Source organism: Gadus chalcogrammus, chromosome 11 (genome assembly GCF_026213295.1).
Source record: "Gadus chalcogrammus isolate NIFS_2021 chromosome 11, NIFS_Gcha_1.0, whole genome shotgun sequence".
Classification (NCBI taxonomy): Eukaryota; Metazoa; Chordata; class Actinopteri; order Gadiformes; family Gadidae; genus Gadus; species Gadus chalcogrammus.
Window position 1 is genome coordinate 17,108,537 of NC_079422.1, and position 24,499 is coordinate 17,133,035.

Genomic DNA, 24,499 nt, shown 5'->3' on the forward strand with positions numbered 1-24,499 from the left:
TTGAGGCAGTCTAGAATATCACACATGAGAAACACTAGTTATTTATCAGCCACTTACATGTAATATTTTTTATGTCGATTTAGGTTTGTTTATGTCTTGCAGTATGTCTTGCAATCCGATAGCATGTTACCCAGTCCACGTAGACGTGTCTGTCTGTTTTTGAATTGACGCACTCAAAGGCATTTCAAAAAGTTTGGAAAAATATTTCTGAGTGTGTTGTTTTTAGGTGCAAATTCAACATTCGATAATGCTTGGTGGAAACTAATGATGGTGGTAAAATGCAAAGGAAGTGTCATTGTTATGCCTTATTTCCCCTTGTCTCTCTTCCCTATTTCCATAAAGGACTGCTGGCTCAGATTGTCCCGTGATATGTGGTGATGCCTAATGGACCGATTTTTTTGTTTCGGGTGTGTGTGTGTGTGCATGTCTGTTTGCATGCATGTGTGTGTTCAGTCTGCAGATGTGTGTGAGCAGATCCTACGGGTGGTGTCTCGTTCGGCCCGCCTAGAGGAGCTGGTCCTGGACAACGCAGGACTCAAAACGTAAGATTTCTCTGAAAACACGAGGAGGAAACCATACAAGTCTTCATGTTTAATGTCCGTGCAAATTTGGGCCAACGTTAACCTCCCTGTTTTACCGCTGGGTTTATGTCATACTGACTGCTGAAGCCAAAATGACATAGCCTAATTACTGAGGCCTTACCTCATGTGGCAAGCAGATGTTTTTCTCCAAGCCACTCTCTCATTTTATGGATGGATGGATGAATAAAAAGACACCAGAGTAAAAATAGTTAACTAGAGTGATGCACGTCATCAGAAGATGTAATTAGCTCTTTGAGGCCAGAGGCATTAGGAGTCATGGAAGTGGTGACTATGTTATCCCATATTATGTTCAATATGTGTGGGCACATTTATAAATATTATCCGTATCATTCATTGAAACAAATCAAATGATGCTAATCTGCTATTATAGTTTGTTTATAGTTATACTTATAGTTTTGATGTATAATGACCAAGTCATTGAAATGCCATCCAGGGACTTTGCCCAGAAGCTAGCATCTTCCCTGGCCCACCACCCCAACTCAGCCCTCACCACCATCAACCTCTCCAACAACCCGCTGGAGGACCGAGGTACTGCGCCCCGCTCCGGCCCGCTCCACACTCTGTTCTCCTGCCCGGCGTCCGCTAGGGCTGAACGATTAATCTAATTCAAATCGAAATCGCGTTGTAATAGAACGCGATATGCAAATCGCAAAGGCTGCGATAAAAAAAAAGAAGAGATTTGTTACCGTTACTGACTGGAAATCAGTACGATTCATTTATTTTATTTTACAATTCAATAGTTAAATAAAGAAGTTTATAATATAAATTAATCTCAACACATCGGCCTGGCCTAAAGGAAAGGGCAGTTTTTATGTTGACCAATGTTGTGCTGGTCATACTAAAGAATGATTGATTGATTTTTTAGGAAATAATACACAACATAAGGAACTTCGTAAATTATAAAAATCGCACATTAAACCGTAATCACAATATTAGTCAAAATAATCGCAATCAAATTATTTCCCCAAACTGTTCAGCCCTACCGTCCGCCAATGCAATGTGCATCTTTTCAGTAAATAAGTTATCGCACTCGATTTTGTGAGACCTTTATGATTGCAGTACCCATTGATTACACAGGAGCATGAACTCATGGAGAGATATACCTAAAAATAATCAGTGTATTGTAGCTCAATTTATATTACTGGGACTGACAAAGAGACCAATGGAAACACTTTGTGTATACAACGTGTTAAGTCCTCTCTCTTTCTGTCCGTCCGTCCCTCTCTCCCTCCTCTTCCTGTCTGTCTGCAGGTATCATCTCCCTGGGGGGTCAGTTTGCCAAACTTCGGATTGGACTCAAGCATTTGAACTTCTCCAAAACCTCCCTGTCACCCAAAGGTAATCGCCTGGTGCCCCCATGACGTCCCGTGTCTGCTCAGCTCTCCAAGGTGCTAGAGGGGGGGCATCCGTGGCCTACTGGTTAACGAGTTGGACCGGTAACCGGAGGGTGGCCGGTAGGCAGGAAGAAAATGTAGACGGGGGGAGTAGTTGTGCAGCACTCTCCTACGTCCTCATCCGTGGATGTGGTGCCCTTGAGCAAGGCACCTGTCACCCCCACCTGCTCCGCGGGCGCCGCACTGCGGCTGCCCACTGCTCCGGGGCTCTGGTGTGCCCCCATGTGTTCACCGGCTCCCGGATGGGTTAAAAGCAGAGAAAGAATTTCCCCCAAAGAGGGAAAATAAAGGATGAGAAAGGGATGAGATGAGAGACGGTGCATTGTTTGATCCCGCTCTCTCTCCCCGACTGCCCGACAAGGATTCCTTTGGTCTTTGCTGTGGGTTTTTTCCCCCTGTATCACAAGAAAAAAATCCCCTCATGTCTGCCCTTGTGTCTACAAAAGATACTGTGCTAGTACAGAATGTCAGCACACTGAGATTAAGAGCCGGAGGAGCGAGCGAGACGGAGAGGCTATCCTGCGTCTCATCACCGTTTCAGTTGTGGTTGGCTTCTGTGAATAGTATTTAGTCTAGAATCCGTGCCAATGGTAGACAATCCGGTTATTTTGGGAGTGACTCTTACACATGTCTCCCCCCCCCCCCGACTCTCTCAGCCAATCAAAACACCACAATTATGTTCCGTGGGGCAAGGGGGGCCACAGAGTTGGTCAAGTGTAACATCGTAGCACTGCTCACGTGCAGGACACGCGGTAGAGCTCAACGCAAGGCATTCAAAGCAATGCAATGGAGCTCCTTATATGCAGCGCTGTCATTTTTAAGATTTTCTTGTATCTACTTACTGTGCAGGCGAGTGTTGTCACGCCGATTGGGGCATGTGCCGCATCGCTCAGGCTGAAGTGACCCCCTAATCTAATACTGTCTGCTTATCAGTGTGGATTTAAACTGCTATCCCATGTCTCCATGAAGACTGACTTAATTAAGCAGGCCATGCACGCAAATGCATCTCTCGCTCTATCTCTCTTTCTCTCTCTTTCTCTTCTCTCTCTTTTTCTCTCTCTCTCTTTCTCTTCTCTCTTTCCCTTTCTCACACTCTCAGTCAGTCTCTTTCGCTCTCACTCTCATTCGCTCTCTCCATGCACACAATGATGCTTACACACTTGTGTATTTCCTTTGCTTTTAAATATCTGTATACATACATACATGAGTATGGCCTTGAGTGTGCCTCAGAAGACCCTTGTCTGGCACTGAGCGTAGGGAAGGCGGCTGTATATAGCACTGTATCGGCCCTGTCTCTTGCATGTCGTTTATTAACTCTGCCCCGGAGCCCTTCCTTTCCTCCGTCTTCATTTCCTCAGTTCCTCTCTCCTTCAAGCTGACAAAACATCCTCAGGACCGGCAAGACGCTGCCAACATACTAACACTGTGTGTGTGTGTGTGTGTGTGTGTGTGTGTGCGTGTGCGTGTCCCGTAGGGGTGAACAGCCTTTGCCAGTCACTGAGTGCCAACCCGTCCATCCCCAGCAGCCTGGTCCATCTGGACCTTTCAGGGAATGTCCTCAGAGGAGACGAGATGCAGGTGATCATACTCACACACACAAACAAGCTCACACACTCATTCGCTCGCTCATTCATTCATTCACTCATTCACTCACTCACTCACTCACTCACGCACACATGCACTCACTCACTCACTCACGAACAAGCGCACACACTCTTTCATTCATTCACTCTCTCACTCACTCACTCACTCACTCACTCACTCACTCACTCACTCACTCACTCACTCACTCACTCACTCACTCACTCACTCACTCACTCACTCACTCACTCACTCACTCACTCACTCACTCACTCGAGAACACACACACACACACACACACACACACACACACACACACTTGCCCTCTCAATCACTCACACTCTCTCTCACTCACTCACTCGAACACACACACACACACACTTGCTCTCTCACTTACTCACACTCTCTCTCACTCACACTCTCTCTCACTCACTCACTCACTCACTCACTCACTCACTCACTCACTCACTCACTCACATATACTGGTGCACCCCTCGTCTCGTCTCCCCCAATCCCTTCACCTGTCCGCTCGGCCCTGTTCTGAGTGAGTGTCATCGACGCTGACAGAGACTGAAGCTGCAGCATGGCTCTGGACGTGGGGGATGGCCTGCACCGCTCATGCGCTGGCTCTTTCAGATAGCAGTCAATCATTCTGTCACTCTCCCCCACTGACAGTGTCAGGTGACCGCCTTCCCCCTCTGTGTAGGACACCCATAGGTAAAAAGATACTGTCATCGCCATCCGTCTTTAAAATAAATGACTTAAAGAAGTTTTTTTTATGCTATATCATTATGATTTGAGTTCACCTTAGATAGAAGCTATAAGTGTACGACAAACTCTTTGTCAAAAACTGGCCAACATTGGGTCATCTCTGGTCATCAGTTGTCCTATTGATCAGAGCTAGAATGGTCCACATGCTTCTCATGGTCATTGACAAGGTGGACAGGGACCAGACAGTGGGACTCACTGACCCAGAGTTCACCGTTGGGCCTGTCCTCCCTGAGCGCAGAGGCTGCGGTGCAAGTCCAGACAAAGTGTTGTGTCATTGAGTTGGCTCTATGTCGGGGGAATCGGCTGGCAGGAAATGCCTTCAGGTCTGGAATAGACGGACACTGAATGCTCCTTCTCTTTCTCTGTATAAACATGACGTGATGTCTTTGACTGATGTAACATCCACTTCATTCCCCCTACTTTTTTGGGGTTGTTGTCCAGACTAGTGATCGGCCGATATTTGCATTTTTTATGTGTATCGGTATCGGCAAATATTTTTTTCAGTATCGGACGATTTTTTATTTCATTTATTATTTACATTTTTTTGGCATGATTTAAAGACAGTTCGATAAATGTTCATTTTTGTTAAATTGAGACATTGTAACATTTGTTATCATCATTGTTTCACTTTTATGATGTAAATTGAGGGAGGCTTAGCCTGGAAATCCAGACCCACATCTAGAAAGCTCTAGGGTCTGGCAACGAGTGAAAATGGCCCAACTCGAGGGGCGGCACCAAGCATGCCTTTGAAAATATCACTGGATAACACACATTGGATAACACTACGACCAATCAAAATAATACAAGGGGTGAAGTATGCAGACAAGTGGAGCTAACCAATAGATAACTCTTGCCGTATCCGGTCGGTAAAACAGCAACGCTTTTGGCCCGCCTATATCGATACATCGATGTGATTGATTAATGTTCTGGGCCAGGGGAGGCCCAGAATATACGCAAGTATATTGCTCGTTCCCAGAGTGACTCTCTGAGCAAATTCAAATTGTGCCCTCGTGAGGACTCTGGATTTCCAGGTTATTATCGGCTCCAAATATTGGCTCAGGAAAATCGGTATCGGCATATCGGTTATCGGCTAAGGCTGATGAAAAAAAGTCGGTCTCGGTATCGGCCCTAAGAAATCCATATCGGTCGATCCCTAGTCCAGAAAGTGTTTGGTGCTGTCGCTTATGGATTCTCATGGTTCTCCTGTTCCTATTCTGTTTGTGTTCACATTTGCAGCATTTCTACCACTTCCTGGCACAGCCCAACAGCCTGGTCACCCTGGACCTCTCCAACACCGACTGCGCATTGGACCAGGTGAGCAGCCAGTCAATTGTCAGCCTCGGAAAAAGTCTGGGATTAAGGTCTAATGAAACGTATTATCATAGAAATGCGATATGTCTGAGACACTGGAGTCATTACAGTCCAATCCACCCCCACATCCTTCCTAAGCAAAAGCATTTCTACAGACCACCGGTCAAACCAGCCTAACAAAATAGAGTTCTAGCAGCAGCTAGACGGCTCTATGTTTTCTAGTGATCGGCCTCTATTGTTATACATCCGATCACGTCGTCGTGTTGCTGCCCCTGCATACTGCATGTGATGTATCGACACGGGTCTGGGAGCCAAATACACCACATTGATTAGCCCGACATCGTAGCCAGCTGTCAGGCCTGTCACGGGAGATATGGATTGGCTCATAAAATCATACATGCACACACATGTGCACACACACATGCGCACCTACGAACACACGCACATGCATCCACATGCATGTATCCTTCCGTTTCCTTTTTCTCTTTCTCTCAACCGCTCACATGCATGATTGCCCACACATGCATTCAAATCGATCACTCTGACACATACACATCTCTTTCTTTCTTTCTTTCTTTCTTTCTTTCTTTCTTTCTTTCTTTCTTTCTTTCTTTCTTTCTTTCTTTCTTTCTTTCTTTCTTTCTTTCTTTCTGTTTCTATATCTCTCTCTCGCTCATGTGCAACCGTTCCCACTCCCATACACTAATCCAGGGGTCAGCAACCTTTTCAACATGCAGTGCCAGTTTGACATTTTCTCGTTAAAGACTGTGCCTTAAGCAACAATACATTTCCAGAAGACCTGGAATTGTGCTATTTCCATATAGTCAATATAGTCAATATCTTTAAGACATGTACAGCTTTGCAAAACCATGTGTAGGCGATGCATACAGGCCACTTGCATCAATATTTTAAATATTTTCTTCTCTATTATTCACAACATAGGTTTAAAAACTATTAATTGATCCCATTTCAGAACACTGCTATCTGTAACTAATTTAAACATATTTGCACTGGGAGGAAATGCCCAAAACAGAATAAAGTGCAAAAAAACTATTAGTAATGATTATGCTGCCGCATTGTGCTGTGAATTTTTTTAATAATAATAAAAATAAAAAGTGTGCCAATGATTATGCTGCCCCGTGCCAGTGGTGGCACGCGTGCCTAGGGTTGCCAACCCCTGCACTAAACCATATGGAGCCAATCAGTAACTACAACATACGACAGAGTTGAGGGTCGATACTAGGAAGGTCTGGTCACAAAATGATGACATCAGAGCACACTAGTACTCCTACTCCAACTGCTATTAGTAATCACATGCAGTACATTTTCAACGTCAACAACTGAAGTCGAGCCATGTCTGCTACTGCTTCTTGTGGCAGGGTCTGGTTTGGACAAACCCACGTATACATGCATACACACACACACGCGCACACTGGCGTGCGCACACACACGCACACGCATCATGCTGGCCCGTCTCTGTTGCAGGTTTGCTCGGCTTTGCTGCGAGGGACGCTCCAACACCTGGCCGTCCTCAACATGTCCAAGAGTGTCTTCCCTCACAGGTGAGCGGCATGAAGAGACGCTGTGAAATGGTGAAAAGACGCACCTGGCAGTAACCGATGGATAGTGCATATAAGCCGTAGCATTCAAGGTTCTGTGGCTAGCAAGGTAGGGAGTTGTAAAGAGGAGGAAGCGGAAAAGAGCGGAAGAGAGCACATTTTAAAACCAATCAACGTCCCCTCCCTCTTCCTGCTCATAGCCCTGCCTAAGTTGTTCTGCCAATGAAGAGTAATAACTGACGGATGGCTCTGACATTTCTCACAAATTACACGCTCACAGCTTGCCTCGAGCACGTAGTAAGTCAGCGGTGTGAATTGGCGGTTCGCCCTGTGCCTCACAGTGAGAGAGCTCGCGGTTTGAGGCCAACCGCGGCCACCACGGTTGTGTTTGAGGCCTTTCCACCCAGGCCTTTCTGTGTGGAGTCTGTGTTCACATGGGTTTATGCCTGCCCTGCCCATAAACAGAGTCAATGGCACTCAAAGTGCAACTCCCTGGTACACATCAAATGTATGATTCCACATAGCTCATAGGGAGAGATCTGTTTTAAAGCTATCTATGGCAGCGAGTCAAATATTTGAAGCGGTCATTGCATCATTAAAAAAATAAGTTGACCTCAGCCACTAACTAGCGTCATATGACCTTATCGGTTTTGATGCCGCTGATTTCTTGCTGCTTTGAACAGTTAGATCCCTGACATTGTGATATGTAGTTTGCTGAGTTCACCGTTTTCCCTATTTTTTAAATACCCGGCAGTTTATAATGCTGATATCGGCAACTACAGAATAGTTTCCACATGTAGCAATTTGGACCGTTCCAAAATCAAAACAATGTTAATGGCTAATTCAAAGATGACCCACAATCAGATTAGTACAGATCATTAATATTGACCTGCTGACCCCCTCTCCTCTCATCAATACATCCAGTGGGCCTGTTGTACTGTGCGCCATCTATTGGTGAAGGTGTGCAACAACAGCCTAATGCTAGGCTTTGTGCGTTGGGACGGGAGGGTATTGTGTGTGTGTGTGTGTGTGTGTGTCTGTGTGTGTGTGTGTTGACTACTGTGTCGTTAGACATATAAATGCGCCTGCCTTTGTGCGTGGGACCACGTGTGTGACAGATGGGCCGGGTGCGGTAGTGGCGTACCCCCCAGCTCTTATCTCTGCTTACAGTCCGTCCCCCGGGAGTAAGGCTGTCCAGTGGAAGGGGGGAGGGGGGGTGAGGGATGAGCAGCAGTAGTGGTGTCCTTTATCATGTCTGCTGGGATCCCAGCGAAGAAGCAGGCCAGTGTTGCCATCGGTTAATCAGCCAATCAAATGTCTGTATTGATTGTGTTTGTGTTTTGGGTTGTTTTGTTTCGGTTGACCGCCCACACTTTGTCGGGTATTGCTGTTGGACCGCATGTTGAGCACTTGCAGTACAAGTTATTCACGCTGGGCACGAGGCTGGTACTTTCTTCCATGTCATGAGGTGCTCTGTGCTAAAGCATCATATATTTTAGTCTAAGCTATGGGTCTATAGGAGAGGCGCAGGTCTCTATTTAAATCTCTTTGGACATTTGACTTGAAAGATGTTCAATTAAACATTCAATTTAAAACTCAGTGTATGATGCTGACTCTACATTGCTGAATAGATTGGTGTTTTACAAGATCCCTTTGTGTTATAGATAAAACACCCAAATACAATGCTAAAAATGCTCTCTCTCTCGGATCTCACTCTGATCTCTCTGTCTCTCTCTGATCTCTCTGTCTCTGTCTCTCTCTGATCTCTCTGTCTATGCCTCTCTCTGATATCTGTCTCTTTGTGTCTGTCTATGTCTGTCTGTCTGTCTGTCTGTCTGTAGGAAAAGTAAGGACGTGCCCCCGTCGTTCAAGCACTTCTTCAGCAGCGCCTTCTCTCTCAGCTCCGTCAACCTCTCGGGGACCAAGCTACCCCCCGAGGCCCTCAAGTAAGAACTGTACCCCAACACCTCCACCACCACCACCACCCTTCCCTCCACCCAGGTCCTCTTGACGTCCAAGTGGTGAAGCTCCATGATGGAATGAGCCAACATTGTCTGTACTATAACATCCAATTAGGAAGTTAATAGAAAAACACTGAATATAACTGCAACCAATTATTCTAATTTAAGTTCAGGTCAACTATTTCTTAATGCGATTAACAGTGGATTGATTTTTTTTATTCTAGCAAAAGAAAAATCTGGAAGCAATCATGAATAATAAGTTCCATTATGACTGTCCATTAGGGTTCTAATGTACTCGGTCTAAAAGCCCTGTTTCGTTTGTATATTTGTTACACCCTAATCCTGTATTCTTTCCTTCCATTTAGAGCTCTTCTACTGGGCCTGGCCAGCAACCCCAACATCAAGGAAGTCACCTTAGACCTGAGCTGTTGTGAGGTAGCTTTCACACACACGCCACACCACACTTCATCCATAAACACATCCACAAGAATGATTCATATCAGTGGGTCATTCTGAGGTTTGATTTAATGAGGGGTCCTTACTGCTAATTTATCGGTGCTCTTGCGTGCTCAGATTTTCATAAGAGCTGAATGTACCACCTCCACAAGCGAGGTTTCAGTTGCTTAAGAGCACTGTGTTATTGTCCGCAATGACCCCTCATATTCTAAAGCTTTCACCCCCATCACTGGCCACAGTCGCATATAAACCCAACACCTCTCCATGACTCTGATTAGTTTAGTTTAAAAAGTAAACAAAAGAGCTGTCCTCAACTCACTAAAAGATTTAGACAAGAGGATAAGCCAAGTTCATGTAAGCCCAACCCATCATGTGCGTTGGCAACAAGAATAGCCCTAGAAAGTCCCCAATGACATCAGAGAAAGGGCGAGGCCAGGGTTCATGACAGAGCGTTTTCCAGCTTGCTAGGACCACAGGGTGTCTCCTGCCTGGGATCTCTATGGGCTAGGTTTTATTAAGTATTGAGCTTCGTTCAAGAGTTGGCAATTTACTGTTTTTACATAGCCACAAGCCAAACATCAGTCGGTGCCTTCAGTTTGTGAAGTATGTCTTGATAGCTGTATGAGAATTAAAATAACGTTTGATCAAAACTACATTTCATTGGAGAAGAGTTGATTGCACTGCTGTATATTTATTTGGGGGGGGGAGTGCTTATTAATTAATGTCATTTATACATAAAATTAAGAAATGTGTGTGTGAAATATATTAGTGAGGGAAGTCTATTTTAGCTGCAGCATTAGGAGGGTAATCAAATCATAATGGTTTTGTAAAGTTGCCAATGCCAGCTTAATTTTAAAGTGCCCTTTTAATAGGTTGAAAGGGATGAGCTATGAGCTTTTTGGGCCCCTCTTCAGAATAGTTTGACAGGCCAGTGGCACTGTTAAAGCCTCTCTAAGGATATACTTGGGAGGGAGAGAGAGATGAATAGCAAAGTGAAGAGCTTAGTGAAAGAGGGGCAAATTCTGTTTCCGTTTTGAAACATGTCACCGAGCTCTCTCTCACACACACACACACACACACACACACACACACACACACACACACACACACACACACACACACACACACACACACACACACACACACACACACACACACACACACACACACTCTCTGAATTGAATGGCTTTGCCAAAGACAACACATGAATGCAAATTGCACAGGAAGCTCCTTTCTAGAATCCCTCTTAGAGATCTTCACAGCCATTGGAGAAATTATATATGAGCATGTGAGTTCCCAGCGCTATTTGTACGGTCTAATGAACCATTCAATGGAAGCGTTCCAGCTGAGCTTTGTGTTGCAAGGTGATGATTTTATATATTCGCCGGTCCTACCCGGTAATTTGCTTTCTATTCCATGTTTGTATATGCACGTATGTATTTTCGTTTGTCTATTGACGTGTGTGCAAATGGGACTGTATGCATTTGTGTGTTTGTGTGCCCATGTGCGTGTGTGTGTCAGCGTACACGTGCATGCGCGTGGGTATGTGTTTGTGCATGTGTGCATTTGTATGCACATTAGAATGATTCTAAACTCCCCTTCGGAGTAATTCTGATCTTAAGCCCTTGAACATATATGTGTTTTGTTGTGCTTAATGGCTGGCTTCTCTCTAACATGTGACCTTCCCTAACCCCTCCCTCCTCACGCTTCTATAAGCTTGGCCATTGTGTAAGTTACCGGCTGCTTGCTTGACATGGTCTCCTCCGTCTTTCCTATGGTACTTTTTCATTTTTCACCCATTCTATGATAACAAACTCTTAAGTTCTTTTTGACCGATTAACATCTCATGTTTTTTTCCCCTTATTATTTATGTTTTCATTTGATTTTGTTATTGTAAGCATGTTTATTATTGAGCCATTTCTTCATCAGCTCAGTTGGACATTAAAATGCATGCACGACTGCATGGGTGTGCCACTGCTGCAACTAACCGCTTCATGAGAGCTTCACTCACCATCCCTAACATCGTTGCTATGGCACTGACGGCCATTTTGGGTTGACATCATCATCTCTGTTCCAGCAAGCGCATCAGTTCCAGATACTTCATGCTGTGTTCGCCTCGGTCTTTAGTATTCCATGCATACTTTTTCAGTGTATCTGACATATTTTCTCCTCCTCTTGCGTCGTAGCTTCGGTCCGGAGGGTCTCAGATTCTAGAAGGTTGCATTGCGGAGATCCCGAACATCTCCAGTCTCGACATCTCAGATAACGGTGAGAAGAACCAAGAGCTCTCAAATCAGCAATCTTTGCAATACCGGGCAAAAGTCGCTGATAGCAGCCTTAAGGTTAAATGCAACGGAATTGCAATGTGTGATGACATGAAAAAGTAAATTCTTGGGAACATTCAAAGAGAAAGCAACGCTGTTACTAAATGATGGAGAACTTGAATCAGAATTACTTTTATTACATTCTTATTGTTCAAGTAGACAATAGTACAATTATTATTACAATTATTATTACACACAGCAGCAACAATACAATATAAAGTAAATAGATAAAAAAATAAAAAAAATAAAATAAGTAACAGAAATAAGTAACAAATGTAAAGGGACCGAGTGGCAGTGTTACCAGCCATGGTTGATTGTCGTGCAAAGTACAGTGCAGTGCAATTTTTTTCTGCAAAACTTGCTTTACCTTGTTGTGTAGGCCTGGATTCAGACCTTTCAACTCTGCTGGTGTGGCTGGCAAAGAACCGGTCCATCAGACACCTGTCTCTGGGCAAGAACTTCACCAACATCAAGTCCAAGTAAGAACTATACCTACATTTCGGAATGTGGTATAAATTAGTCATTTATCTGCTGGTATACGCAGTCAGCTCGGATGCGAGTTGACCGCAAGTCAGCTTGCATGAGCTTCTACTTTCTAAACAAGTCAGATTACCGGATAAAAAAGAAATCCACGCCCTCTGCTGACATATATTCCTAGGGACATACTCTATCTGAACTTCCCTTTTTTACCAAGAATCGTACCTTTCAAGTAGCTAACATCCTAGCTTCCTAATGTTATATCTGCAGACACATATAGAATGGATATTCACAGACAAAATAAATAAATAAAACATTTGTTTACATTCGTACTCGATGTCCAATAACCATGACGTTCTCGTACTGCCTTTGTAACATCGTTCCTTCCGCCTCCGTTAGAAATCTGGCTCCAGTGTTGGACAACCTGGTCCAAATGATCCAGGAGGAAGACTCGGTGAGTGGGGCCTCTTCCAGTCACTCTGGTTCTGAGTCGACCAAGCCAAATGTGGTTTTCTTCCTCTTTGCCTCGATGACTGTTGATTAGCTGCTTGTTCCTTCACAGCCTGGTAGGCTGGCTGCCATGTTACATATAGCACCGGTGGGTTGTTTAGCACATGGGAATGGCAGGGCAACTGTAAAGGACTTCACCCCATCATCCATTTACATCAATGGAGAACCTCCAGTCTGGCGAAGCTCATTAAAACCGGAGGTTTATTATTTATTCAAACATTTGCCTCACAGATGTTGAACCGTAATGTGATCAAACTCCACAATAACACGAGATCACTCAACTCATTAGTGAGTGAGGGCTAAGATCTGAAGGCCGTTTTGAAAGAGTTTGAACGGTAGATAGACACGGCTCCCACTCTTCTAACTGAAGTACGTTTGTGATGATATATTACGCCATACGAAGAACCGTCCTCGCTCCAGCTAGCGCTCACGTTGCCACCCTTCTGCAACAACCTAACCCTGGGTGGGACTTCTCCCCGAGCGAGACTCCATTATAATGAGCCTGTCGGTGGCAGAAACAGGTGGCAGGACATACACCGACGGAGTGCTCCAAATGAGCGCTATTGCCCCAAAGGATTAAATTGCAGCCTTTTGTTGAGTATTGGTACTGCAATGTTGTTGCTAAACACTTTCAAATCTTTTTGTCGCATTGGTCCAAAATGATCGGGAAATAGGGTCCAGGTTTAAAAAAATAATTAAAATCTGACTTTAATGCTCAGCGAAATTTATAATCAAATAATTCAAATATAACCCTGGCTTGGTATATATCAAGTGAAAGAAATGTGATGTCTGCAGCATTGCCTAGGCTCTCATGTTTATTAATTAAAAAGGTGTCCGCAGCGATTCAACCCTGTTGGGTCTTCTTCAGGCGAATTGGTAGACATCAACACATCCCTGAGAACCTTTCTCCGTCACGCTTGCCCTCCCTGCTACTGCTCCCTTCCTCGACCACCGGTAAAGGTGGTAGGTGATATTGAACTGCTCTCGGCTGACAGTCCTGTGATGTTGTGACAGCCGATCCTAAAGAAATAAACTTCACACGTTTCTACCTGCGGCCGACGCAGAGACGTGGTGGTGACCTGGGTCGGGGGGTTGAGTCCGTCCACTGTTTGTCCACTATAAAGTTATAATTAGTCTCCGGGCCAGATGGCCTTACACCACCGTTTTTGACGTGTGGAAGTATTTGCCGTTTCGTTTTTTGGCATTACGGCAATTTTATGCCATAATGGCGATTTTCTAGTATTTCCTTGTAACTAGGACCTACTACGAAATTCACATTATGGCAAAAAAAGGTGAAACCCCCTCAGTACACACACACACACACACACACACACACACACACACACACAGGTGCCTTAGGGTCTAGATATACCCCACTGTGTTTATTGGCCGTGGCCTCAATTCAGCCCCGTCTAGCTGTGCTTCTGGCTCTGAGCGCAGACTCGTACACATGGGATGCGCAGTGTTGGGCTTTGAGGGGAGCAGATCCTACAAACGCAGATGCCTCTGCCTTGAGGTAGATGGGAACATAGATTATCTGCATCTGCAAACAGAGATACACATTTTTTATATGGGTTAAAGCAATAACATGTCAAGGCCACTCAGTGTATTCATAATAGCAACGCTGAATATTATTTAAAGTGCAATGGAATAGATAGGGGGGTAAAACAAAATATATATTTCATTGTTTTAATATCTGTTAAAACAATGAAATATATATATCTCTTTAATATATGTTGCATGAATATTTGTATTGATGCTATGTCACTAATTGAGTTTAACATTGCATTTACATTTAGGGCTTTCAGCAGACGCTTTTATCCAATGCGACTAATTATGTTTGTCAGAAGAAAGACAACCAACAATATATCACTGTCGATACAGTAAGGACGTTCATAGAAACAACGGCCAAGCACTTACAATAGCTAGGTTAACCAATTCCCCATTCACAACAAAGATAGTTAAGGACAATAAGTGCGTACATTAAGTGATACATCAATATAAATAAACAAAGGATATATTATTCATAAAATAGCCATACTATTGTTGGCCTATTAAAGATCATGTTTCTGTCAGAGCATTGGCTTCCTATGTATATACCTTTTTTGATAAATAATTGACAAGATTATATCAACAGACAAAATTAGAATTGGGAATTTGTTTTTATACCCGAAGGGGTGAGAGAACTTTATAGATATTTTCAGGAAAATCTTTTCACAAATCAACCCTGTAAGCAGTAGAGGGATCTAATCCTTTTACCTAGTAAGAGGATTTGAGAAATATTTAGATATTTAGTTGCAGTGGCCACTGCAGTCCTATTGGGAGATTAGGGGCAAGTTGCAACATTAGCTAGGGACCTTGCACCGTTACTGCACTATCATCAATTCACTGCTGTTCCGATGTCTTGTTTAATGTGCGTTGCTTCCCCTGAAGGATGGATTCTTCAGGATGAAATGGGAAATATAATAACTCTTGCGATGTAAAAAAATATTAACTATGCAGTCTTTCATTATTCCTGTTTATTCCCTCCCCCCAAATGTGCTCATCTCAACTCCATCCCCCTTGGGAATAAACTTCATTGCATGCATGGGAAAGCCCCATCTACTGTGTATAATTCATCCCCTTCACGCGCAATCTCCCTCCTTCAGACCAGCACTCCTCCACATGTATGCAGCCAGACTACAAACCCTCACAAGGGATAAATAAAGAAGAAATCTCTCTCTCGCTCGCTCTTTCTTGCTCACTCTCTGGATCATAATCTCGACCGCGCTCTCGCTCTTTTTAGTGTTTAAACCATTAATTATTACTTCTCAGTGTATGTTTATACGTTGACAAAAACATGCTCCATTTATGAACACCCATTATGTACAGGCCCACACCCATTAATAAAATTGCATACCACCTACATTTTTCACGCAACATTACTTAGACTTTATTTAGTCTATGCACACGCATAGACTTATCTGGGGAAAATCTCTGGGTTTCCTTGCTGTCGGTTTGTTTATTGTGTATTGTTTAAAGTCTCAGCAGATGGGACCAGCTGTTAAAAGGCCGGTTTAGAGAGAAGGCAGATTGTAAATCTCGGTGGCTTCATGCATTATACACCCATCCTCCACATAAGAAGGAATAAGTGCTCTGTCACAGATACCTATTTAATCCGAGGTCTCTCTCTCTCATCCTTAAGAAATCCATTTGATCCTACTGCTAAACGATTCCTTCTCTTATCCCCAGCAATCATTTAGTATGAGGTTCTAAGAGGGACAAAAAGCATGCTGCATGATGTTGTGATGATGGAAAACTGTCAATGTTGTTGACAAATAGTTCCTTCCCTCAGTGTCTTGATGTTGTAGTGCCAGTTTGATTTGAAATGCTTTCCATCACAAAAAAACTGTTTTTGGAAAGAAGCTTATTATTTATTCATCATTGGTTGTTTCTCAGTACCTCATGTGCATAATCATATGTGAACTAATTCGAAAGAAAGGGAGAGGATAATCCACATAATCATTCAACAAAAGAAGCAGAAAAGTTGCCTTTAATTTGTCCCGTCTAAAAAGGCGATCTTCTGTCTATGTATAAGAAATCTACATCTGAATTAGTCTAACACACACACACACACACACACACACACACACACACACACACACACACACACACACACACACACACACACACACACACACACACACACACACACACACACACACACACACACACAGGGGGCGGCAGTAGCTCAGGTGGTACAGCGGGTTGGCGGAGTGTCCTTGAGCAAGGCACCTCACCCTCCCGACAAGTTGTCTGTCGCCTTGCATGGCTGACTCTGTGAACGTGTGCGTGAATGGGAGGCAATATTGCAAAGCGTTTAGGACGGCCAATGGTTAGAAAAGTGCTGTATAAAATGCATCTCATTTACCATTTACACACTGAGGCTCTTGGTCCTCTTCTCTCCCCCCTCCAGCCCCTCACCTCTCTGTCCCTGGCGGACTCACGACTGAAGAGCGACCTGACCATCGTTCTGAACGCCCTGGGCAGCAACTCCTCCCTCACCCGGCTGGACATCAGCGGCAACGCCATGGGGGACATGGGCGCCAAGATGCTGGCCAAGGCCCTGCAGATCAACACCAAACTCCGGTAGGGGAGTGTGTGTGTGTGTGTGTGTGTTTGTGTGTGAGTGTAGGAGTGGTTGTGTGTGTGTGTGTGTGTGTATAGGAGTTGGTGTATGTGTGTCTAGGAGCGGGGTGTGTGTGTGTGTGTGTGCGGGTGTGGGTGGGTGGGTCTCTGTCTGTATCTGTTTTCAGGGACGTTGAAGCAGATTGTAAGAACAAACGTTTTAATTAAGAACACAAACGTTTTAATTAAGTGCAAACCAGCATAGTTTGTTGTGCTGTGTGATGACCATTTAGTGAAGTGTACTGAATAATTCATCCTCTTTATGATGATGAGCATTCATCCATGCTTCCTTACACACTTGATTTGTGGTGGTGAATTGGTTTCGGCCGACGTAAGGATATCAATACATTGGCCCGTCTCTAGACAGAAAGCACTACAATATGTGTTTGATTTTCAATGCAGATCTTGGAATATGGTTTTGTATAAAAAAAATAAAAACAACAATATAGAATCACCCCTGCCTTTTCCTTCAAACATGGGGGATTTAGAATGTGTTCATGTGTTTGTGTTGGGCAGGATAGTGATCTGGGACAAAAACAACATCAGTCCCCAGGGCCTACAAGATGTATCACTCGCCTTAGAGAAGTAAGTATGCACACTGACGGTGTGTGTGTGTGTGTGTGCGTGTGTGTACACACCATTGATTCCATGCATGCATTATGTCATCGGTGTCCTGGGAAATGTCTATAGATTAAGGTGTACTTTAATAATCTATGCTTTTATACCGCGTCATTCATAACATAACGGTCCATAATGTTCCAAGGGGGTTCATTATCGTGCTATGACAGGATAGCCTTTAATAGTTTGGAATCAATTTGCTACGTATCAAACATAAACAACAACGATTAAAAAGAACCAATGGAAAAAAGCCAACTGCAAAACAAACAAGCGTGGCAGAATAATACATGGATTTCAGCTGATTGAGGATATAAAAGCGTATACATTATTTATGAAAACTACTAATGTTGAATCATTGTTGATAACTGTAGGATAAGCGGAAATAACCCTCTGACCTTAATGGTAAGAGGGTCAGGGCAAGGAGTGTAGACAGTGAAGAGATTGAAGGGAATGAGGAACTCTTTCTCTCGAAGTTGCGTTTAAAAAGCATAGAAAGCAATGTAGTACCGACAATGTGAACACTGAGAGGTCAGAGAGACGGGTTGGGAGGAACAGTAGGGGGAGTGTAGATAGTCATTGACAAAGGTTAGGGGAGGATAGTGTAGATAGTCAGAGAGAAAGGTTAGGGGAGGAGAGTGTAGATAGTCAGAGGGAAAGGTTAGGGGAGGAGAGTATAGATACTGAAGAGATTGAAGTTAATGAGGAAGACTGTTATCTCCCCACATATCGTTTCCTCTCAGCTTCTCTCTCTCTGAGTGCTTAAAGCTGTGTTTAAAACGCATACAAAGTAATGTAGTACAGACAATGTGAACGTCCTGCACATTGCTACTGTAGTGGCACTAAACCTTATTTATGGGACCTGGGCTGCAACTGCAGTTTTCTTTCTTCTATTTTGTTGGGGGAAAAATAAACGATGCCTACCTATAGTGTTGGGTCGTGATTCAATATTAATGTCACGATCATATGGATGTGAAAGTAGTCCACTCTTCGGTGAAACACAACGGTTTTAAATAATGTAGGCTGATGATGGCGATCATACCCCTACGTTGGTATGCGCGGCATTGAAGGCCAGTGCATGGAGGTCCCAGGTGGGTGAGGTGTGTAGCAGTGTAATGGTGGAGGAGTCGGGACGCAGGAAGCAGCTCATCAAAGGGTCAGGGCTTCGGCTGTTGTTGACGAGATGTCCCTAGAGTTTACCGGGTGGGCACTAGACACGCATACCGCTGCCATTGAACTACCCCGGGCGTTGGTGAGTGAAGCCTAGGCCCGTCTGGGTCGGTGTCTGACGGACGGACAGACCGACTCAGTGTCCTTGCTTCTCAGACTAAACTTGCAGTAAAGGTCAGCATGATTTTGCGTGCAGGAGGCTGTTCTGAAACTGGACCGGGGTGGATTGCATGTGTCATTGAGTTCTAGAGAGGGGCTGGGTTGGGTATAGGGGAGCGGGTGCGAGCGGCTGGGTGTTTGGGGTTTGTGTTGTTATGTGATGTGCTGTTTTGTGATGTTCTTTATGTCTTTATGTTTATGCACACATGCATACAGTGCGCGTTTCATGTAATGTGGTCATGAATCTGTGAAATGTTGATCTTGATATTTGCTGCATGACTGTTTACCTCACACTTGTAGTTCTTTCAGCCAACTGGTTGCAAACTGGCTAGAAACCTTCTATGCAACACATCTAAACACATTGTTATGGCATTGACTGAGATAACTATGTAGGTAATAATCTGCGCTGCATTGTCCCTGACAAATAAACTAAGAATGATAATAACATGACATAAAGTGCTACATAGTGCTCTGTTTTCTCAGTAGAAGAAACCTGTCATTGCCCATCTGTATTAAAGCTTTATGAAATGGACTTCATTCATGTTAAAGCAACGATCCGTGAAGCTGTGTGCGTGTCACTTAATGGCCATGCGTTGTAATGCAACCATACAGAGGCAAATGCTGTGTTTCATTTTCAACATTTGTTCTGTTATTACTTTATTTATAAGATTTGGGTCGGATTATAGAGCCTGATTCTAGTATCTGTGCCCAGATCTGATTTATAAACATCAGTCTCGTGTGATATTCGCTGTTTACTCCGCAGTGAAGAATGAGCTCCCCCGTGCAGTGCTCATGATGATAGTTTTCGGGGATCATTAGCCAGTAGTGTGAAGAGACCCTAGAGAATAAATAGAGAACGACTGTGTGGTGCTTTATTGTTGACTACTGTCAGGGAGGCGAGAGGAGGGTAATGGGAGAGAAGAGCAGAAGAGATAATTTCAGAGAATGAGCTCCGTGTGTGAGTTGGGCTGTGTACTTGTGTGCCCGTTCTCCGTTGTGTTTGACTGGTCTCTCTGCTCCATTAGGAACTTCACCATCCGCTTCATGCCCATACCCATCATTGATGCCTCTCAGGCACTCAAGGCCAACCCAGAGAAGACCGAAGACGCCCTGTTGAAGGTTTGTGCCTTCATTGTGTTGCACAAAAGTGGGTCCCAAAATAACACTTTCTGGGGCCGAAGGCTGCAGAGCCCATTAAGCATGCCTACTTCAGAGAGATAAAGAATCCCCCTTCAGCTACCTGGCCCCTCACAAAGAGGATGCCACTCAACACGTTTTAAAAGGATGTGCCTCGTATAAAAGACCTCATCTGGGAGTGTGTGCTTCCTGCTTTTACATAACAAAACATATACACATGGGTTTCGGTGGTGGAGCAGAAATTGTGTTGGATAGGAAGTAGAAGTAGCTGGGCGTTATTTTGTCGGTATAACCCTGCAGTTTAGATTCAAGGCGTCCGTGTCGGAGAATGGGTAGCACAAATTAATTGCTTCATTCTTTGAATGGGTGATAAAACATTCAAACGTTGACCAGAGATTCGAAAAGAGAAGTTGAGTTTATTCCTGAAGCAGACTTTTTTTTATTATAACTTCAATCTCAAGGGCTTCAGAGTTAAAGGGAATAACCGGACGAATCTCCCTGTGTGGTTTTGGTTTATTACTGCGTAAAATCCCTTCTTGTTGTCCTCTTTGCCCTTTAGATTGAAAACTACCTGTACCGGAATCATGAAACCAGGAAGTACCTCCAAGAACAGGCCTATCGGCTGCAGCAGGGCATCGTCACCACGACGACACAACAGGTAGGAGGAGCCCGCCGTGGGCCTGAGTTGTCATTGTGTCTGTTAAATATCATTTCATCGTGGTGGATTTTTTTATCCATAAAAACTACAGAAAATTCTGTCCTTATTGATATTTTTATTTTATTATTTAACCCTGTGTATGAACTAGGTATAGTGTATTTTTCGGTATATTATTATTTAACAAAATATGTCCTGCTTTTGCCTGTTCATTTTAATTTTGAAAATAAAGATTTGATTGGACAAAAATAAAAAGTTCAGAAAATGAAATGCATAATATATAATAATATAATATATAATAACAAATACAAGTACATGTGTGGTATGTGTCCTTCTCCCTGATCCCTCTTTAGTTAGTTTTTCGTGTATTTTCCTACTGAACACACACACTCATCTCCCTTCATCTGCTGATGTTTTGACAGATGATCGACCGGATCTGCGTGAAGGTGCAGGACCACCTCAACTCCCTGAGGAACTCTGAGACGGACATCGTCCTGGAGGATGTCAGGTCTGCCGAGAACTTCATCCGAGACGCCCGGAACTCCAAAACGGTGAGGAATATATTTATTACATTTTCCAAACGTACTAACACACAGATATATACAATTATGCACACACAAAACTAATCAAAATCAAACAAAGCAAATACTACAAGCAAATAATAATATATAAATAAATATATAAATAATAACAACCTGCATTTTCTATTGGTTATGCTCGGAAATATTGCACTGCCATCATAATGGCAATCTAAGTATCAAGCAATCACCTTGATTGGTGGCTCAAGAAACTTAGGGCCAGGAGAGATGCATTGTACCAGGTTTTAGCAAATTACCATTTTCCACCTGGAGTCCCTGGGCAGGTAAGAAGAATAAATACTACAAAACTAAACAAGGCACAATAGTATATAAACATGGGATTAAACATGTATCCCCTCACCTGGGATTAAGGTAAGGGGGAGAGACAGGCAGTCTTTTCCTGGTTCATTCCCTCCCCAACGCTTCGAGCCATGTGCAACCTTTAGACGAGACGCTCAATGCTCCTGATAGGCTGATAATGAACTGGAACGCCTGTCATCGCCCACTAGTGCACGGATGTTTGAGGGGAAAGCTTGGGACGTGTAGAGCATTCAGCGATTTCTCTGCAGTATTAACGAGAGACAGAAATTTCAGAATCAGGGAACATGTTATTGGCAATATGGCAGGAAAATGTAAAATGAAATATCTTCTTATTCATTGTAACATTTATTCTCAGTACCACACTTAAAGGTGACATATTATACCACCAGCTGTGAGTGTGATGAGGAGTTTCAAGCCGTTTTGAAAATCTGCCTCTTCTGACATTATTGGTGGCGTATCCACATAGATTGTATGACGGATGGACGAGCAACGTGTTGCTACAGTACACTGGGTAGGCTGGTAGACTGATCTATCCAGCAAACATCTAGGTGGACACCCAATGTCAGAAGACGCAGATTTTCAAAACGGCTTGTACTGGCCAACGACACTCACACCTGGTGGTATAATATGTCACATTCAATACTTGTCACTTATATCATGACTCACAGCTACGCCTGCGCGGCCAGTCTCATTCTCCTTCCTTCACCCTCCTCAGGGTGTAGGCAGGCAGCTCTGAGACCCCACAAAGCCCACCAAGCTTGCTGTTCCCAAGATAGCCCATCTGGCTGAACTGCTGTCTAACCCTAACCTGGTCTCTCCTCCTCCTCCTCCTCCTCCTCCTCCTCCTCCTCCTCCTCCCAGCTCCTTCCCAACCTCTACCACCTCGGAGCCGTGTCCCGGGAAGAGCTCAACAGTGCCACCGTGGGGCCTATCCAGGAGAAGCTGGAGTCCATGGCCGGGGAGGTGGCGTCCGTCATGGACGATCAGCTGCAGGTACGCTGCTGCTGCTACTGCACTTTAAAAAGTCTCGCTCTCTCTCTCTCACTCCCTCATTCACTCACTCATTCACTCTCCCACTCACTCACTCACTCTCCCAGTCACTCACTCACTCACCAACCAACCCACCCTCTCTCGCCCACTCTAACACTCACTCTCCCACTCACTCACTCTCTCTCTCCCTCTCACTCTCTCTCTCCCACTCACTCTCTCTCTCCCACTCACTCTCTCTCTCCCACTCATTCTCTCTCTCTCTCTCTCTCTCTCTCTCTCTCTCTCTCTCTCTCTCTCTCTCTCTCTCTCTCTCTCTCTCTCTCTCTCTCTCTCTCTCTCTCTCTCTCTCTCTCTCTCTCTCTCTCTCTCCCACTCACTCTCTCTCTGGTATTATTATAGCGTTGACGTCTCTCCCATTGAGGACGGTCTGGGTTGACGTGGGTGTGCCTCTCCCCTCCCTCCTGCCAGGCTCTGCTGGGCTCCATGGTGGACGCGGCCGAGTCTCTGTGTCCCCACGTGATGAAGAGGAGCAGCCTCCGCCAGGACCTGCTGAAGGCCTGCACCTCCAAGATGGTGGTGCCCACCAGCTTCGTCACCAAGACGCTGTTGGAGCAGTCGGGCGTGGACATCATCAACAAGATCAGGTGTGTGTGTGTGTGTGTGTGTGTGTGTGTGTGTGTGTGTGTGTGTGTGTGTGTGTGTGTGTGTGTGTGTGTGTGTGTGTGTGTGTGTGTGTGTGTGTGTGTGTGTGTGTGTGTGTGTGTACCCCATCCTCCACCTAGGTCCTACACTGGGCTCCTCCAGACATGGGACAGAGGGTATGGGTTTTGCAAAATAGGATCCGCTATAAGAACTATGCTACTTGCATTGGATTGCTGTTCTCAGTTTGTCTATGAGCACTGTCTGTCCCTATCAAACAAACCATCAATAAATAAAGGACAGAGGACGGGGGTGTTGGAAAGCCGTTTAATATAAAGTTGCACATAATGTTGGTCATCATGGTGGTCTACTGTAGCCTGGTTCTACCAGGCTCTCGTACTTCACTTCAATTCATTTCATTTGTACAGAGAGTCTGGACCTAATCAATTAACAAACGTTAACTCACTTGAAGGCGGGTGTCTGTTGAAGTTTAAAATGATTGGATCTGCCCAGTGCCACTCTGGATCTGCCATAACCAATCGCTAACGTTTGGATGTGACGTATGTCATGCGCCGGGAATCACGCGCAGGTTGTACACAAACCAAACACCTTGCGCGTCTGCACGAAAATATCCGTCAACGACAGCTGCAGGTTTTGTTCGTCGAATTTAATTTATCAGGGAAAAATTGCACATTGTAAATCAACTGCCGACCTACTACAACACCTCAAACTGGCGTACGACTTTATCGTCATTGTTCTCAGACACGCCCTCTGTTCGCTGATTGGGGGCCGCTGTGGCGGCACCAGAAAACCAAATTACAACAGCAGGTCCAGACATAGTACTGAAGGGAAATTCAAATTGAGCGGAAGTACTTAGGCGGGCGGAGCCAGGCTAGGTCTACTGTATGTTGCCATGCCATTCTTCCTGAGTGTGTGTGGTGATGGCTGATTGAACCTGTTGCGCATTGATTACTCAATGTGCAACAGGTGTGCAGCCTCACCCAGCCCCAGAGTCCAATCAGTGTGATTGGGGCCAGGTGACACTGCTTCAACCAGTCTTCATCCACACACACACACACACACGCTCCCACAATACGGTTCGATTCAATTGAACGTTTGATT

At 44.5% G+C, this 24,499-nt stretch overlaps 1 protein-coding gene across 1 annotated transcript in view; it reads left to right on the forward strand.

Annotated features, from left to right (window-relative positions):
- The window catches only part of LOC130392622 (F-actin-uncapping protein LRRC16A-like), a 68,781-nt gene that overhangs the window by 31,649 nt on the left and 12,633 nt on the right, over window positions 1-24,499 (forward strand). Inside the window, exons 10-27 of the mRNA XM_056603186.1 lie at window positions 454-542; window positions 1,036-1,130; window positions 1,854-1,940; window positions 3,471-3,574; window positions 5,585-5,662; window positions 7,145-7,221; window positions 9,060-9,164; window positions 9,545-9,614; window positions 11,822-11,903; window positions 12,339-12,438; window positions 12,836-12,890; window positions 16,902-17,074; window positions 17,630-17,698; window positions 20,083-20,176; window positions 20,754-20,852; window positions 21,272-21,400; window positions 22,610-22,741; window positions 23,207-23,382. Coding sequence (XP_056459161.1) covers window positions 454-542; window positions 1,036-1,130; window positions 1,854-1,940; window positions 3,471-3,574; window positions 5,585-5,662; window positions 7,145-7,221; window positions 9,060-9,164; window positions 9,545-9,614; window positions 11,822-11,903; window positions 12,339-12,438; window positions 12,836-12,890; window positions 16,902-17,074; window positions 17,630-17,698; window positions 20,083-20,176; window positions 20,754-20,852; window positions 21,272-21,400; window positions 22,610-22,741; window positions 23,207-23,382 — 1,814 coding nt within the window. The remainder of the gene's footprint in view (window positions 1-453; window positions 543-1,035; window positions 1,131-1,853; window positions 1,941-3,470; window positions 3,575-5,584; window positions 5,663-7,144; window positions 7,222-9,059; window positions 9,165-9,544; window positions 9,615-11,821; window positions 11,904-12,338; window positions 12,439-12,835; window positions 12,891-16,901; window positions 17,075-17,629; window positions 17,699-20,082; window positions 20,177-20,753; window positions 20,853-21,271; window positions 21,401-22,609; window positions 22,742-23,206; window positions 23,383-24,499) is intronic.